This window comes from Pinus tabuliformis, chromosome 6 (genome assembly GCF_031772625.1).
Source record: "Pinus tabuliformis cultivar Carrire ecotype Pingquan chromosome 6, CPIR1, whole genome shotgun sequence".
Taxonomy (NCBI): Eukaryota; Viridiplantae; Streptophyta; class Pinopsida; order Pinales; family Pinaceae; genus Pinus; species Pinus tabuliformis.
In genome coordinates, this window is record NC_142292.1 from 850,681,981 (window position 1) to 850,696,713 (window position 14,733).

Consider the following 14,733-nt stretch of genomic DNA (forward strand, 5'->3'; position numbering starts at 1 on the left):
AGACATTAACTGGGATTTAAGACATTGTCTCTATAGGGACAATATGTCTTTAATCATATCTGTATCTCTTGAGAGAACAAATGAATTGTCTCATATAGTAATGCTTATGTTCTATATTGTCTTTATAGAGATAATTTTTTAAGATAATAATTTGAGGGATTAGCTTAAAGAAAATATTTAAGACAACTTACAGTTTTTTTGTCTCAAGTTAATATAATTTACTAAGAAATTATCTTAAATATGTTCTTAGAAGCCTCTTCTATGTACTAATGTGTGCAATGTCACTCAAACAATCTAGATATCTATGAATTTGTGAATAGCCACCCAACAATGACCATAGAGTTTAACATCTAAAAACTTAGACAAAGATGGTTTATTTTGATGTTTCTTTTGCCATACATTAATTTTCAATTTAGTTCCAAGACCCATTTTTTTTAGATAAACTTTATAAACAAACCTTATCAAAACTTTACAATATATAGTTTCTACTAAAACTATAATTTATTTTTCTATTTTAAAAACGAAAAACATTAACCATGATATTAATTTGAAATCATGATTATAACGATAAACCAACACACACTTACAAATAACTACTTTTAAAAACAAACCATAAACCATTTAAGATAGACTTTTTCAACCTTAAAAACAAAAAAACAGTAACCATAATAATAATTTTAAATGATAATTACAGTGACGAACCAACCAACATTTACAAGCTGAGTTGTGTGAGGAGGTGAAGGAATTGCTTGGATGGTTAACAGTGTCCCAAAAATATTTCAAAAAATCTTGTAGATGCAGTGTTTGAATTATGTTTTTGATTGTGGAAATAGATTTAGCACCATCAAAAACTTTTTAGGCACCTAAAATTATGAATTTTGACAGCTTTTACTTCGATTTACACAAATCAATCCCTGCCAAAATTTTTCAAAATATAATCGAAATTTCCGTAACTTTCAAGGAAAAAAACATAATTTGTAGACAACTATTCCGGAAGACAAACCATGAAGCATTTAGGATAGACTTTTTCAACATTCAAAAACAAAAGATAATTTTAAATAAAACTTAAGATGCCAATTGGGCAGAAAAATATGCTTGTCAATTTAACATTCAAAGACAAAAGATATGCCCCGCTTTGTCAACATACACAGGCATGCATTTAATTATTTGTTTAGTCCAAATTTAAACCACAAAGTATTTTAAATCTTGAGGAAGTGTTTAAACCAATATGCAGATGCCCTCGCATATCGCTTTAAATTGTGCTTGTAATCCACATAATGTAAACCAAATCGAACATTATATCCATTAAACCATTCGAAATTGTCCAGCAGCGACCACAGAATATAACCTCGGACATCAGCGCCGTCCCTGTCATTTATTTTATGACATTGCAAAGTAGCAGAGCCTCGTCAATAACCATTCTCAAATAATAGCAGCTAAATCTTATGTTGAACGCAACGCACCTTATGGCCTCCAGTAAGTTTGATAGATGTTGATAATGGTACTTCACTCGATTCGAATCATTTAACGCCTTCTCCAGTGGGGTTGTGCCATTGTCAAAACCCCCATATCCTGTTGAAACCCATGCATCTTTTGAATAACCATGAAATTCATACTTTTTACAGTTTATAAAATTGTTATTCAATGATTGAAGGTTCACCTACCATTCTCTGTGATGTAAATGGGAGGGTTGTTATAACGATGCTTCGTATAATTTATTACATCCTTTATTCCGTCGGGATAAGATCTAAAAGAGCTCACACCTTCCTGCAAACGGATATTCATGTCTACATATAATTTAATTTAATAAAATTTATAGTCAAATTGAAAAAAAAAAATATATATATATATATATATATATATATAAACCATATACTTACGGTCGATCCAATGAAATGTCCATTTACTTCATCTGAACCACCAACAATTATGTTAACGTCAAAATTTATACAATACATAATAAATATGGCAATCCACGAGAAAGTTTGAGTACCAAAACATATTCGATATTAATCAATTGATATTTGTTTGAAATTGACTAAATTCTGAAATGTTCAGAAAAATTGATTAATATAAATAGTGAAACAGTTGATTTTAGTTAACATACCCAATTGTAAATTTTCAAAATATTTACAGCAATGAAATCGAATAATCTACTTTATTTCATTTTTATCTCTTACATTTCCAAATATTCCTAAATCTACAATGAAAATAATAATTTTGCAGCAAAGGGAGATTAGAATAGTTCTTTCCTGAGTACAGATTCCACTTACATGTTACATTAGCGCGGGCCTCCAGAATATAGTCAGTGTGCAGGGGATTTGGTGGAATTGGATTGTTGACCGCATACTGTGTTGAATAGTAATTATAACCAAGAAAGTCAAATGAGCCTCTTGAATCTTTCGCCTCTTCACGGCTAAATCGGGGTAAACGTGCTCCCACCAGCCTTCTCATAGAGTCAGGGTATTTCCCGGACGTCAAGGGATCTAAAAACCTGTAATGTGAAAAAACACTTTAGAACTTAAAACAGATTAATCAAATCGAGTTTATAGAATCAATCAATGATTATTATGTCCAGTTAGACTTTTTATTTATATTATAAATTTTGAAATATTAATTATTAATTAAAATTCTAATTAATAATAACTAAATCGAATTTTAAATTAAATTTAACAAAAAATAAAATAGAAAATCAACAATTTAACTTATAAATCAATTTCAAATACCAAAACTCCTAAACAAAAATTAATAATAAAACTTTTTTTCATATTACTTGTATACTCTACATTACATACTCTACATTACATACTCTACATTACAGGCCTATAAGTGAAGCTTCAGAAATAACTTCTACTAGCCAGCTTTAAGCGGAATCCGCGTAACTCTGACTCTTATACGCCTCTAAATGTTTAATAAAAACTGACCATCTGTCTATTCGTTCGTCCAATGATTTATGTCAGTAACTTTTTTTTATTATTTATTATTTATTATTTATTTTAATTATTTTTAGTGTGATTTTTTAGAATTTTTTTTAGGTAGGTTTTTTGGTTTACTTTTTATAAAATTTAACAAGAATTTATTGAAATCACAAACTTGATAGATAACCCTTGTACATTATAAAAGCTTTAGAAGTTCTTTAAAAGGCTGAATCCATATATACAATAAAAAACCAGTTTAAATAAATCAAAATTTCACCTCAAATTTTTCCATCAAATTATCATAACTCGTTATTTATCTCTCCCCACCCTTATTGGGAAATCAAACTATCTTTGGGGAGCTTGTTAATCAACCAAAGACAATGAGAAGAATACGGAACCATTAGTTCATTACAATCGGAAGACATAAAATCTATACTAATGCGGAAGACAAATTCATACAGATATTGTGCATACCACCCTATTGTGAAGTCAAGTGCTCTTTGGGTAGCCTGTTGATCAACCAAAGACTTCTTTGAATACGGCATTATCCAGGGCATTACAAGCGCGATGCCGATAGAACCTCTCTGCTTCGCCTGCATTTTATTTTCAAATAGATATTCAAAGTTATATATATATATTTTCTCAGTTTAAATATCTAAAACAGAGCATAATCCCTCACCTGGTATTTGGTCCGATATATTTTTACGGCGGCGCTATGTGCAAGAAGCAAATTATGCCCTACAGTGTAGGGCTCCGTTGCAGAATCTCCTGCTGTACAGTTTCCAAATCCGGGCGAACAGCGACCAGGTGCGTGAAGCCCTAGATCGTAGCCATATAATGAGAAGGTGAGCGGTTCGTTTATAGTTGTCCAATACTTCACACGGTCTCCGAAAGCTCGGAAACATTCTTCTGCGAAGAAGCCAAAGTCGTCCCTGAAAGAGTGATCAATATACATCAGAAGCAAATGTCTCGATATTTCAGAAGAATTTACAACAAAATTATGAGAGTGAATCTTACACGACTCTTTTACTACGGAATCCCCCGTACTCGTCCTCCAGAGCTTGCGGCATGTCCCAATGATACAGTGTCACGAAAGGCTGTATACCTGCATCAAAACTCAGATCCATGTATAAATGTCCATGTAGTTATATACATCAAACTCTTCACATGGGTAGCTAACATTTGTTTTTCAAATACCATTTCTGAGCAGCTCGTTGATGAGATTATTGTAATAGGCAATTCCCTCTTCATTGACTCCTCCGTGTCTGGGAGAGCCCTCTGTAAATTTTAAAGAATAAATGAGAGCGGCCATTTACAATCCATTGTAGAGTTATAGGTAAACATATCACTGTTCCTTAATTCAACGTACTGGGAAATATGCGTGGCCATGAAATAGAAAAGCGATAGACGTCCATTCCCATGTATTTAAGAAGCTGAACATCTTCCTGCATGAAATTGCAAATAAATCCATTCCATAAACTTCGTTTAGGTTTATCACATTTCTGAAATATTCTCAAATATAAAATCAATTACGCTCAGGTTCTGAAATAAAATGCTTCAACTCTTCAAATAATTTAATTTGTACCTTATAGCGGTGGTATTGATCTACTGCAACATCCCCATTCTTTCCATCGGCAATTTTACCTGCATTAACGTTCAATAACAACCAATAAATACATAATACATGCCACCAAATTAAATTACCCACCTCGTGGTATGCACTAATTAACCTGGAATGTGGGAGAATGTGTCCCAAATGCTGGGGCCTTTCCCACCCTCATGCGCAGCTCCTTCCACCTGTTACACAATTAGAATTTGCAAGTTCAGAATATTACCAGTGAAACAAAAAAACCAGAGGGTTACTTAATCCATTAATGAATGAATTAGTGGAAGGGACTAATGATAAAAGTGGAACCTGATATGCAGATGTAGCGGCACCAAATTTGAAACCATTTGGGAAACTGCTTCTTCCTAGCTTTGGTGAAGCTCCTGCAACTCCAATGATCATTAGATAGACGGAAATAAAACAGATGCAGAGCGTTCTTAGACCTTGAATTTTAGCCATTTTGCAAGCTGAATTGCAAATTGTGTGAAATTTCAGTTTATAGATCTAGATCTTAGGTCATTTTTGTCAGAGGTTTCTTATTTCAACTGAAGGTGGATGAGAATCTATTCGCTATTTTTTTATTGACAGTTTCCATTGATTCTGAAGGGTTTAGCAGCTATTTTTTCTGAATGTTTATCAATGGTTGTAGTGTGTTACAAAGTTTGTTAAGTTGCATTGACTTTTAATAAATGGTTACCTACCCATTAATTTTCTAGAAATTTGAGATTATTCCAATTCTAGGTTCATATTCTAATTAGATGGGGAAATTAATATATAAGCAAATTTTATTTAGCAAAATGGTCCATTTTATAATAAAATTTGTAATTCTTTTTTTTATCAAGTTAGATTGCATTGACTATTTATAAATTTAAATAATTAAATTGGTGCCCCTGCCCACCAATTTCCTAGAATTTGAGATTATTCAATTCTAATAAGTTCATATTCTAATTAGATGGGGAAATTAATATATAAGCAAATTTTATTTAGCAAAATTATCGATTTTATAATAAGATGTGTAATTCCTTGTTTTTATCAAATTAGGTTGCATTGACTTTTAATAAATTAAAAAAAAATATATTGATTCTAATAAATTCATATTCTAATTAAAAGGAAAATTAATTTTAAAATAAGTATAAAAAATGTTTTAAATAGAATAAAACAATGAAAATTAACCTATTGTATTTTGCATTTTAAAAAAATTTACAGGTAAAGAAATTTGATCATTTTTTCTCATGTTAAATTTATAATTAAAATAAAATTATGCTATAATATTTTTTATAGCCATAAAAATGAAACCTGATAAACAAATGAAGCAGCACAGAATTTGAAACCCTTTGGGAAACTGCTTCTTCCTAGCATTGGTGAAGCCCCTGCAACTCCAATGATCATTAGATAGATTGAAATGAAAGAGATGCAGAGTGTCCTTAGATTTTGAATTTGGAGTCGTTTAACAAGGCGGAGGAATTGCCTTGACGGTCAAAAGTGGCAAAATTTCAAAAAATCTTGTAGAGGCAGTGTTTGAATTGTGTTTTTGATGATGGAAATAGATTCAGCACCATAAAAAACGTCTAGGACACCTAAAATTTTGAAATTTAACAACTATAACTTGAATTTACAAAAAAACTTTGCCAAATTTTCTCTAAATATGACAAGAATTTCTATAACTTTCTGAGCCATTCCTCCGTCTACATAGACTACGGCCTTGAATTTTAGCGATTTTGCCTCAGCTGAATTGCGAATCGTGTGAGTATCAGTTTATAGATCCGCGGGATGCAATTTTTTTAATAACAAAACATATTTATAATAATCCCATAACCCACATTGTCCTAAAATCGTAGCTGCCCACGTCCACATCCGCCTAGAACAACGAGCATGAATTTAATAACTTCACACGTGAAGTTCTGATTTTATAATATACCATTCCCATATTTTATTGAAATAGTCTATAATGCGACTTTTGAAAGGCTTTCCGGCGGGTTTTTCTGGTCGAAATCCGGCAGGAATTTATTGGAATCGCAAGTTTGATAGCTAGTTTCTGCACAATGAAAGCGTCCCAGGGGTTTTCGAGGGTGCTGAATCCAAATATGCAATTAAAAAACCATTTTAACTGCAACAAATCAAGATTTAACCTCAATTTCTTTCGCCGAATTCCGTCACCGGAATCTCCAAAAAATCGCATTATAGACAACTCCTATTTTATTTGCTTCACTTCCAAATTCCAATTCAGGATAGTCGAACTTTACTGAGAAGCACGTGATCTCCTCATGGGTCGCTCCTAGCTGAAGGTCAACGGATTTAGAACATATGAGTCGCTCCTACCTGGAGGTCAACGGATTTAGAAAAAGCAACTAGCTCCGACATCTGCGTTTTCATATTTATTTTTACCAACACAATCGCATGTCGTTGATATATGCGAACACTTTTTAAAATTAGGAAATCTATTATAATCATTTCTTTATAAATTACTGCTTTTATAAATTTCCTTATATTATTTTTATAAATTTTCTTATATGATTTTATTTAATATTTAATAATTTGTATGATAGTTTTTTAATGGTATTTTATAAATATAAAAAATAAATATTTATTCATATAATATTATTTGTTATTTGATCATTTGTATGAAAATTTTATTATTATATTAAGTAAATAAGAAAAAGTAAATATAAATTTAGATTTGAAATTATTAATTATAGATTTATTAAACGTTGAGAGGAATCAAATTTCTCTACAAAAAGACGATATATATATATATATATATATATATATTGTTTTATATAATATATATGTTAGTGCCAAAATCATACTATCCCTCGAGAAATTCTCCTCAGAAGTTCTCAAGGCTAAATGGAGCTCATGAGCATCATGGATTTCAATGTCACGCTACTACATGAACAAGATTCTAGGTTTTAATGTTCCATGTTTTGAAGGGCCAAAGGGCAAAGCTCTACCAGGTGGGCGCCGACACGTGGGCACCTGAGGCACCAACAAGTGGGAATTGTTACCCAGTACCTGTGGATAATGTAGATAAGAGAAAAAATTTCTCCTAGATAGTCCTCAACCGGTAGATAGCAACCCCTTGCGGCCACCAGATAGCTTGACGTGTCATCATCTTCGCCACTTGAGCCAGCCATGTGGTCCCCTGCCCACTTGTTATGATGGAATGTTTGAAGGCGGGCCTCCCAACCGCAAATGTATGGCTTTTCATTGGTGTAGTTAAGTAATTTTCCTTACTTGTCATGGGCGCTTGTGGGCATGGATTGGTGGGGGGATTCGTCAGAAAAAGTGCGCTAGATTTGTACTCTTGTCTCCACTACCCAATTTCACGGTTAGCCTTGTGTCCTAGTCCTGTGGGAGCTACTTTACTGACCATTAGTTTTAGGGTTGACATTACATGGGAAACCCTAATTTTGGTTGTGTGGTCCCGCTTCCCAATACCACATACATCACTCCCCTTCCACTAATTTTACCCAATTCATCTCTTTACCCTTCTAGGTCCACATAGGGTTATCCTCCCCCTCCCCTTGTCCACACCTTAGGTCAGGCCTAGAACAAAGCCCCAGAGGTTAATGCAGCTAAAAAGAAAAGAAAAAAGCATAATTTGGCCACTCCCAATAGGAAATGTACTAGAAGATGCAAAAGATGGTCGAGACATACAAATTTAGCACGTTGGAAAAAGTCAAACGTGAGCTCTACCCCTTATTCATGGCCATCACCCTAGTTCCTATGGGTCCTAAATGAGCCCCTTCCATCATTAAGGAGACCATGATTGTCCCAAACCCTGGTGGGCGATGAACCGCCCCACCTTGAGGGGGTATCCAGTGCTATATACTACACATCATGCTCTCATCCCCTAGAGCTTTGAGCAATTATGTAGAAAAATCAATTAAAGGAAAAGGGCATACGAAGAAGGGTGGAAAAACAAAGGTTGGGGTAACACATGTACCATGATTTTCTCCCTCCTACACTCACATACTCAGGTGTGGGCTTCCATGACATGCGGTCTATATGATTACCCTGATCCCCACTCTATTCCATTATTATATCATTTGCCACCTACCACTTTAGGGATGTACAATGGACAGGTCACCCCCTTTAAAGGTCAAAACCACCTAAATGGGGTCCTTGATTAACCCCCTATTAAGCTTGGAGACATTTGTACATTCTAAAGCCCACTACAGAAGGGTGTGCCACCATGAAGTGCCCCATTGATCCCATGACTTGTAAGCTTTTTTACTTGATTATTTTAATGAGTTGTTGTATTAGAGGGCAAGGGGATGTATTGAAGCTTATGTAGGATTACAGGTGGGTCTCCATTTTGGGTTTGGTATCCCTATATGGGGTCCTCCCTCTAAAGGGCCACACTAGAACTTGTAGGGTGAGTGTTGAGAGCCATGGGCTTCCACCATAGCAGAGAAAACTTCATTGATCCCCAACACCACTCGTTGAGTGTTCATGTTCCACCTTTGGATGAGGATGATGTACTTGGTCCACCATGCCCAATAGGCTCTACGCATGCACCACACACTTGGCAAATGTTGCAGGGTACAGAGGATATCTCCCGCTGTAGAGGAAGATGTTATGTCATCATCCTAGCCCTTAAAGATTGTCTACATGAACTGTTGATCCACTTGGAGACCCGTGAGGATGTCCTTGTGCCCCCACACCCATTTGGGAGCACCATAAGTTCTTGTTTGGAAAACAAGGAGCAAACTCCTTGTCCACTATGTTTGGAGCCCAATTCTATATCATGGAACCCCTTAGACATTATGCCCTCTTGAGAGGCTTATTCTTATGTTATTGAGCTATTTTGGTGGACTTGTCACCAAAAAGTATTGTTATTATGCACATTATTTTATTCTAGGGCATTATTAGTCCAAATTAGGTTATTCAAATACCTTAGAGGATTGTATAAATAGAAGAGAGGCATTCTCTCTCATTCATCGTCACTTAGATTGAGTTATTTTCTCTTGTGAGATTTTCGCTATCCCTTTTGGAGGACGAGTTTGGATATTATGGATGAGTTTTGATGTTTGGATATCTCTTTCTGGTCTTGGAGCTTCATTATTGGCATACTTTGATGATTGGATATACTCTTTTATACATGTAAGTGCTCTCTTCATACATATTCTTGTTATTTACTTTGTCACATGAATGTTTCTGGGATTTTTGCTATACAAATACGAAATTTACTGCTTTTCTATACGAATTAGTGGAAATTGTGATCTTTTATAGTGTTGCATCATGTCATGGGCCATGTATGAATGGGTGAATGTTCCTAGAGATAATTTGTGATAAATACATCTCGATAAGTCATCAATTATTGCAAATTGAAGTATAAATTTCTGGAAGCAGTTGCTCTCATGCCCTAATGCCTTGCAAAGTTGTTTTAAGGTCTCCTTGATTGGGTGAAATCTTCCCTAACCTTAAATTCTCCTTGACTCCATCTCTCCTAAAGGACAAGGCACAAATTATCCATAGGTTATCACTTTCAAAGCTTAATTTTCTAACCTTCCCCTCTTTTTCTAGGCTTAGCCTCCATAGGTCACCTAGTCCATCACTTTTCTCATGATTTAGCCAGAAAAATAATTTTCTCTCTTTCCCACAACTGTGTTGGTGTGTCCTATAGAGGCCCTCCAAATTTCACAAAATTTTGACGGTGGGATCTTGAGATATTTCAAGTCGTAGCTCAAAGATTGATTCTTGCCCTTGATTTCCCATTGGCTAGTGACCTCATTAGGATCATAACGTTAAATAATAAAAAAAATATTCTTTCTTTGATCCACTTCCCTTCCAATATTAGGTAAAGTACATCTTTGGTTGATTAACCCCATATCCTCAACCTAACTTTGGGTCCACTTGGCCTTTTGTGGTTCCACAACTTGTTGATTCCAATTTCACAAAGATCACTTAAAATCCAAGCATTCATAGGACCAATTGAGTCTAGCTACTTCCTTGATAAGATATACTCTCAAACTCTAACCTCAAAGACCTTCTTAGCCCTTCCTAGAGAGCCTATCACCTTGCTTCCCTAGAAAGCAAACCATACAATTGAGTCTCTCTAGTGAATAGGCATTGGGAATCACTCCTTATCATTTCATTAACCTACTCATATAGTGATTCCCTTTATGTCAGTTCTCCTCCCATTGGTGAAAGTCCTTAAAGAGCAGGGAGCCTTAGCTGAGGTTATAGTGGCCTATAGCTCCATTATTTCCCTTGACCTAGTAGTTTCCCTTTAGGATCCCCTCCTAAGATCCTTGCTAGTTTGAGACAACATTTTGGCATAGTCCCTGGGGAAACAAGACACATTTGTTGTTCTCCATATGACAATATTGATATATCATTCTTAGCGACTCCATTGGAAGAACCAAGCCCTAGTTCTTTATTGTTTTCTAAGGTCAATGCTTGTAGGGTGAAGCAATCATTTGTCAAGGCAATCTCATTCACCCCTGACGACTCCCATGTCATTAAAGACCCAACAACATGTTGACCACATATATTCTTGCCATAGATATGATAGGGACCCTAAGATATCCCTCGTTAGAATCCATGAAGAATATGTCAATGGTCGATGGGGATCCACATTCTGCAACCAATCATGTTGTAAGGATTGTGAGGTATCTTTCAAGGAAAAATATAACTCAACCTTGTGACCAAATCGAATTGTTTGTCTTATTCATCACCCCCAATACCGATTGGCTTGAGTCAGGTGAGCCTAAAAGCATTCCTTCTCTCTTAATCTTTGTTGTACATATCTTGTTGCATAAAGGGTCGGGTTTCCAATCTCATGAAGTCATATGCCAAATGTTGGGCGTGGCCCTTTGAGAGGATGGAGTTATTGAATATGGTTTTATGCTTGAGGAAGGATATAAAGAGCATCAAGGTCAATTTATCAATGAATACCTCAAGGATTGTATCGAAAAGGAGGCCCACGAATTGGAAAACATGTCCTTTGAGGATGACAGAGAGTTTGATCCTCAAAGCCTCCATATATCGCAAGAAAGAATGAACAAATATAATAGGTCTTGCAGGAGGTTAGTAATGGAATATAATGCTAATGAATTATTATTCCATTTATAGAAGCAAGAGGAGGAGCTCTATAAAATGAAAATTGAATATGGTAAGAAACATAGTGATGCTCTCCTCTTAGAAGCATTGTACCAAACTCATGTAACATATATCTTAGTTGTTGTCCTCCAAGAGAAGAGGAAAGAGGAAAAGTCATTCTTTCCTAGCAAAGAAGAAATGAATTATCGCTTAACCAACAACAAATGCATGATGAGGAATGGGATGTTTCTGAGGTAGATCATGATCATCAAGTGGATGAAGAATCTATGAGTGATTTTTGTGTTGTTGAGTGGGGAATTGGTTATGAAGGCCCAATGATGTCTCAAACCCGAAAAAATGAACCCAAAGAAGAAGAAAGTGCTCCACCACTTCCAATTATCAGTGTTGGTCCTTCTGATGTCCTTCCTAAATATTGGAAAGGTCTCTTTTTCATGTTCCAAGATGATGACAATTCGTCCAAAGAAGAAGAAATTTCCACCATTTCGGATAATTCTGATAGCCCTTGTACTAATGAGATTGAGAAAGATGCTTCCTTTAGCAATGCCACCGATAAAGGGTTTTTCTTCATGTTTGAGAAATCCTCCCCTTGTTGTGTCCCCAACCCTGAGATATATGTCTGTGATGATTTGTATTCCCCTAGCTTTGATGAAGAGCTAGTTTCCCCTATGAGAAATGAAGAATCATGGTTTCCCCCCCAAATACAGTGATTATTCCACCTCTTATTTTCACAATAGCCAAAATAACATGATCCTAAATATGTCTAAGTATGTATAAGTCATTCGTTCCTTCTTACCCAAAGGATGATAGACCTGAGATAGTTCTTAATCAAATATTTATGTACTTGGTCATTGACATTTCCATCTTTTGGTTAGAGGAGCAAATTCAATCTTCTTAGTTGGTGTCTTTTCCTTCCCCCGATATTTCTTTCTGTAGCATACGGATCTCTCATTTTCCCACCTCCAACCCTTATAATCCCTCATACTTTTCTTCCCATTTGTATTTTTGGATCTACTGCATAAATAATCATAGAAGCACATGTTTTATCACTAATCAATTGACATGCTGGTTGCATTGGATCTATGATTATACTTAGCACTTGACATTGTATCATATGCATGTTAGAATATGATGAATTGCATGCTCATTTTCTCATTAGAACTAATATCATATGATATTTCCATGATAGATTAGGTGCATTTATATTAAAATTGCGTTTTGAATTTCTTGTTGATTTTTTATGGCCTAATACTAAGCATGGGTGATTGTAAGACACCACGAAAACATGTTTCCCCGTGTGCTTAGTCTTTGATATGTGAAGGTAACAGGCCTACTTAACAAGAGATTGTTGGGGGTATCATGACCTCCCATTCGAGCAACTTCATACACCCCTTCGAGAGCTCATGTCCTAGTTGGAGCTAGATGTTACCCACAACCTGTGGATAGTATATATATGAGACAATTTTTCTCTTAGATGGTCTTTAGTTGGCATCGAGCAGCCTCTTGCATCCACCAGATATCTTGATGTGCCATCATCTCCGCCACCTGAACCAACCATGTAGTCCATTCTCATGTATTTTAAAAAATGAGCATCTACCTGCATGTAGATTGCAAATAAATCCATTCCATAAACTTCTTTTATGTTTATCACATTTCTGAAATATTCTCAAATATAAAATCAATTACGCTCAGGTTCTAAAATAAAATGCTTCAACACTTCAATAATTTTAATTTGTACCTTATAGCGGTGGTATTGATCTACTGCAACATCCCATTCTTTCCATCGGCAATTTTACCTACATTAACGTTCAAGAAAACCAAATAAATACATAATACATCATGCCGAATTATAAAATGCAGCTCATGGGATGTACTAATTAACCTGGAATGTGGGAGAATGCATCCCAAATACTTGGGCATTTCCCATCCTCATGTGTAGTTCCGTCCACCTGTTATACAATTAGAATTTGCAAGTTCAGAATATTATCAGTGAAACAAAAAGACCGGAGGGTTACTTAATCCATTAATGAATGAATTAGTGGAAGAGATTAGTGATAAAAGTAAAACCTGATAAACAGATGAAGTGGCACCGAATTTGAAACCCTCTGGGAAACTGCTCCTTCCTAGGTTTTGGTGAAGCTCCTGCAACTCCAATGATCATTAGATGGACTGAAATGAAATGGATGCAGAGTGTTCTTAGACGTTGAATTTTAGCCATTTTTTCTAAGCTGAATTGCAAATCGTGTGAGAATCAACTTATAGATCTTAGGCTGGAGGTAATTTTTGGCTAACGGAAGGTGGATGAGAATCTGTTCAATTTTTTTTTTTTTTAAATTGACTGGCTAGATTGATTCTGAAGGGAATACGCTGAGCATATGCTTTCTCTGAATGCTCATCAAAGCCTGTAGTGTATTACACAGTTTGTTAGGTTGCATTGGATTTTAATAAATTTAAAAAATTAGATTCGTGTTGGCTCCTTGCCCACCAATTCCTAGGGATTTGAGATTATTCCAATTCTAATAAGTTCATATTCTAATTAGATGGGGAAATTAATATAAAAGCAAATTTTATTTAGCAAAACAGTCCATTTTATGATATAATTAGTAATTCCTTTTTTTATCAAGTTAGGTTGCATTGACTTTTAATAAATTTAAAAAATTAGATTGCAGCCCGTGCCCACCAATTTCCTAGGATTTGAGATTATTCAATTTTAATAAGTTCATATTCTAAAATTAATATATAAGCAAATTTTGTTCACCAAAATGGTCCATTTTATAATAAGATGTGTAATTCCTTTTTTTTATCAAATTAAATTACATTGACTTTTAATAAATTTAAAAAAACTTAGATTTTAATAAGTTCATATTCTAAATAGATGGGCAAATTAATTTAAAAAAATAAATAAAAAAAAATATTTTAAATAGAAAAATAATATCCAAAAAAAAAATATTAAAGTAATTAGAAGTAAAACTATGAAAATTAACCCTATGTATTTTACAATCTAAAAATATTTAGAAATAAAAAAATAAACATAGCTGTGAGCACTCAATGAATGAATTAGCAGAAAAAAGTAGCGGCACCAAATTTGAAACCATTGGGGAAACTGCTTCTTCCTAGCTTTGGTAAAGCTCCTGCAACTCCAAT

At 34.7% G+C, this 14,733-nt stretch overlaps 1 protein-coding gene across 1 annotated transcript; it reads right to left on the reverse strand.

Moving 5' to 3' along the window:
* Nucleotides 1-1,199: 1,199 nt before the first annotated feature.
* LOC149261563 (beta-glucosidase 13-like) lies at nt 1,200-4,983 on the reverse strand. The gene is made up of 13 exons (XM_089369699.1): nt 4,834-4,983; nt 4,649-4,715; nt 4,504-4,562; nt 4,288-4,363; nt 4,116-4,196; nt 3,936-4,023; nt 3,598-3,850; nt 3,393-3,511; nt 2,274-2,494; nt 1,881-1,912; nt 1,665-1,767; nt 1,464-1,572; nt 1,200-1,368 (listed from the first exon to the last, which is right to left on the reverse strand). Exons 1-13 carry the CDS (start codon nt 4,981-4,983, stop codon nt 1,200-1,202), a joined length of 1,527 nt encoding a protein of 508 aa, XP_089225825.1.
* Nucleotides 4,984-14,733: the final 9,750 nt, after the last annotated feature.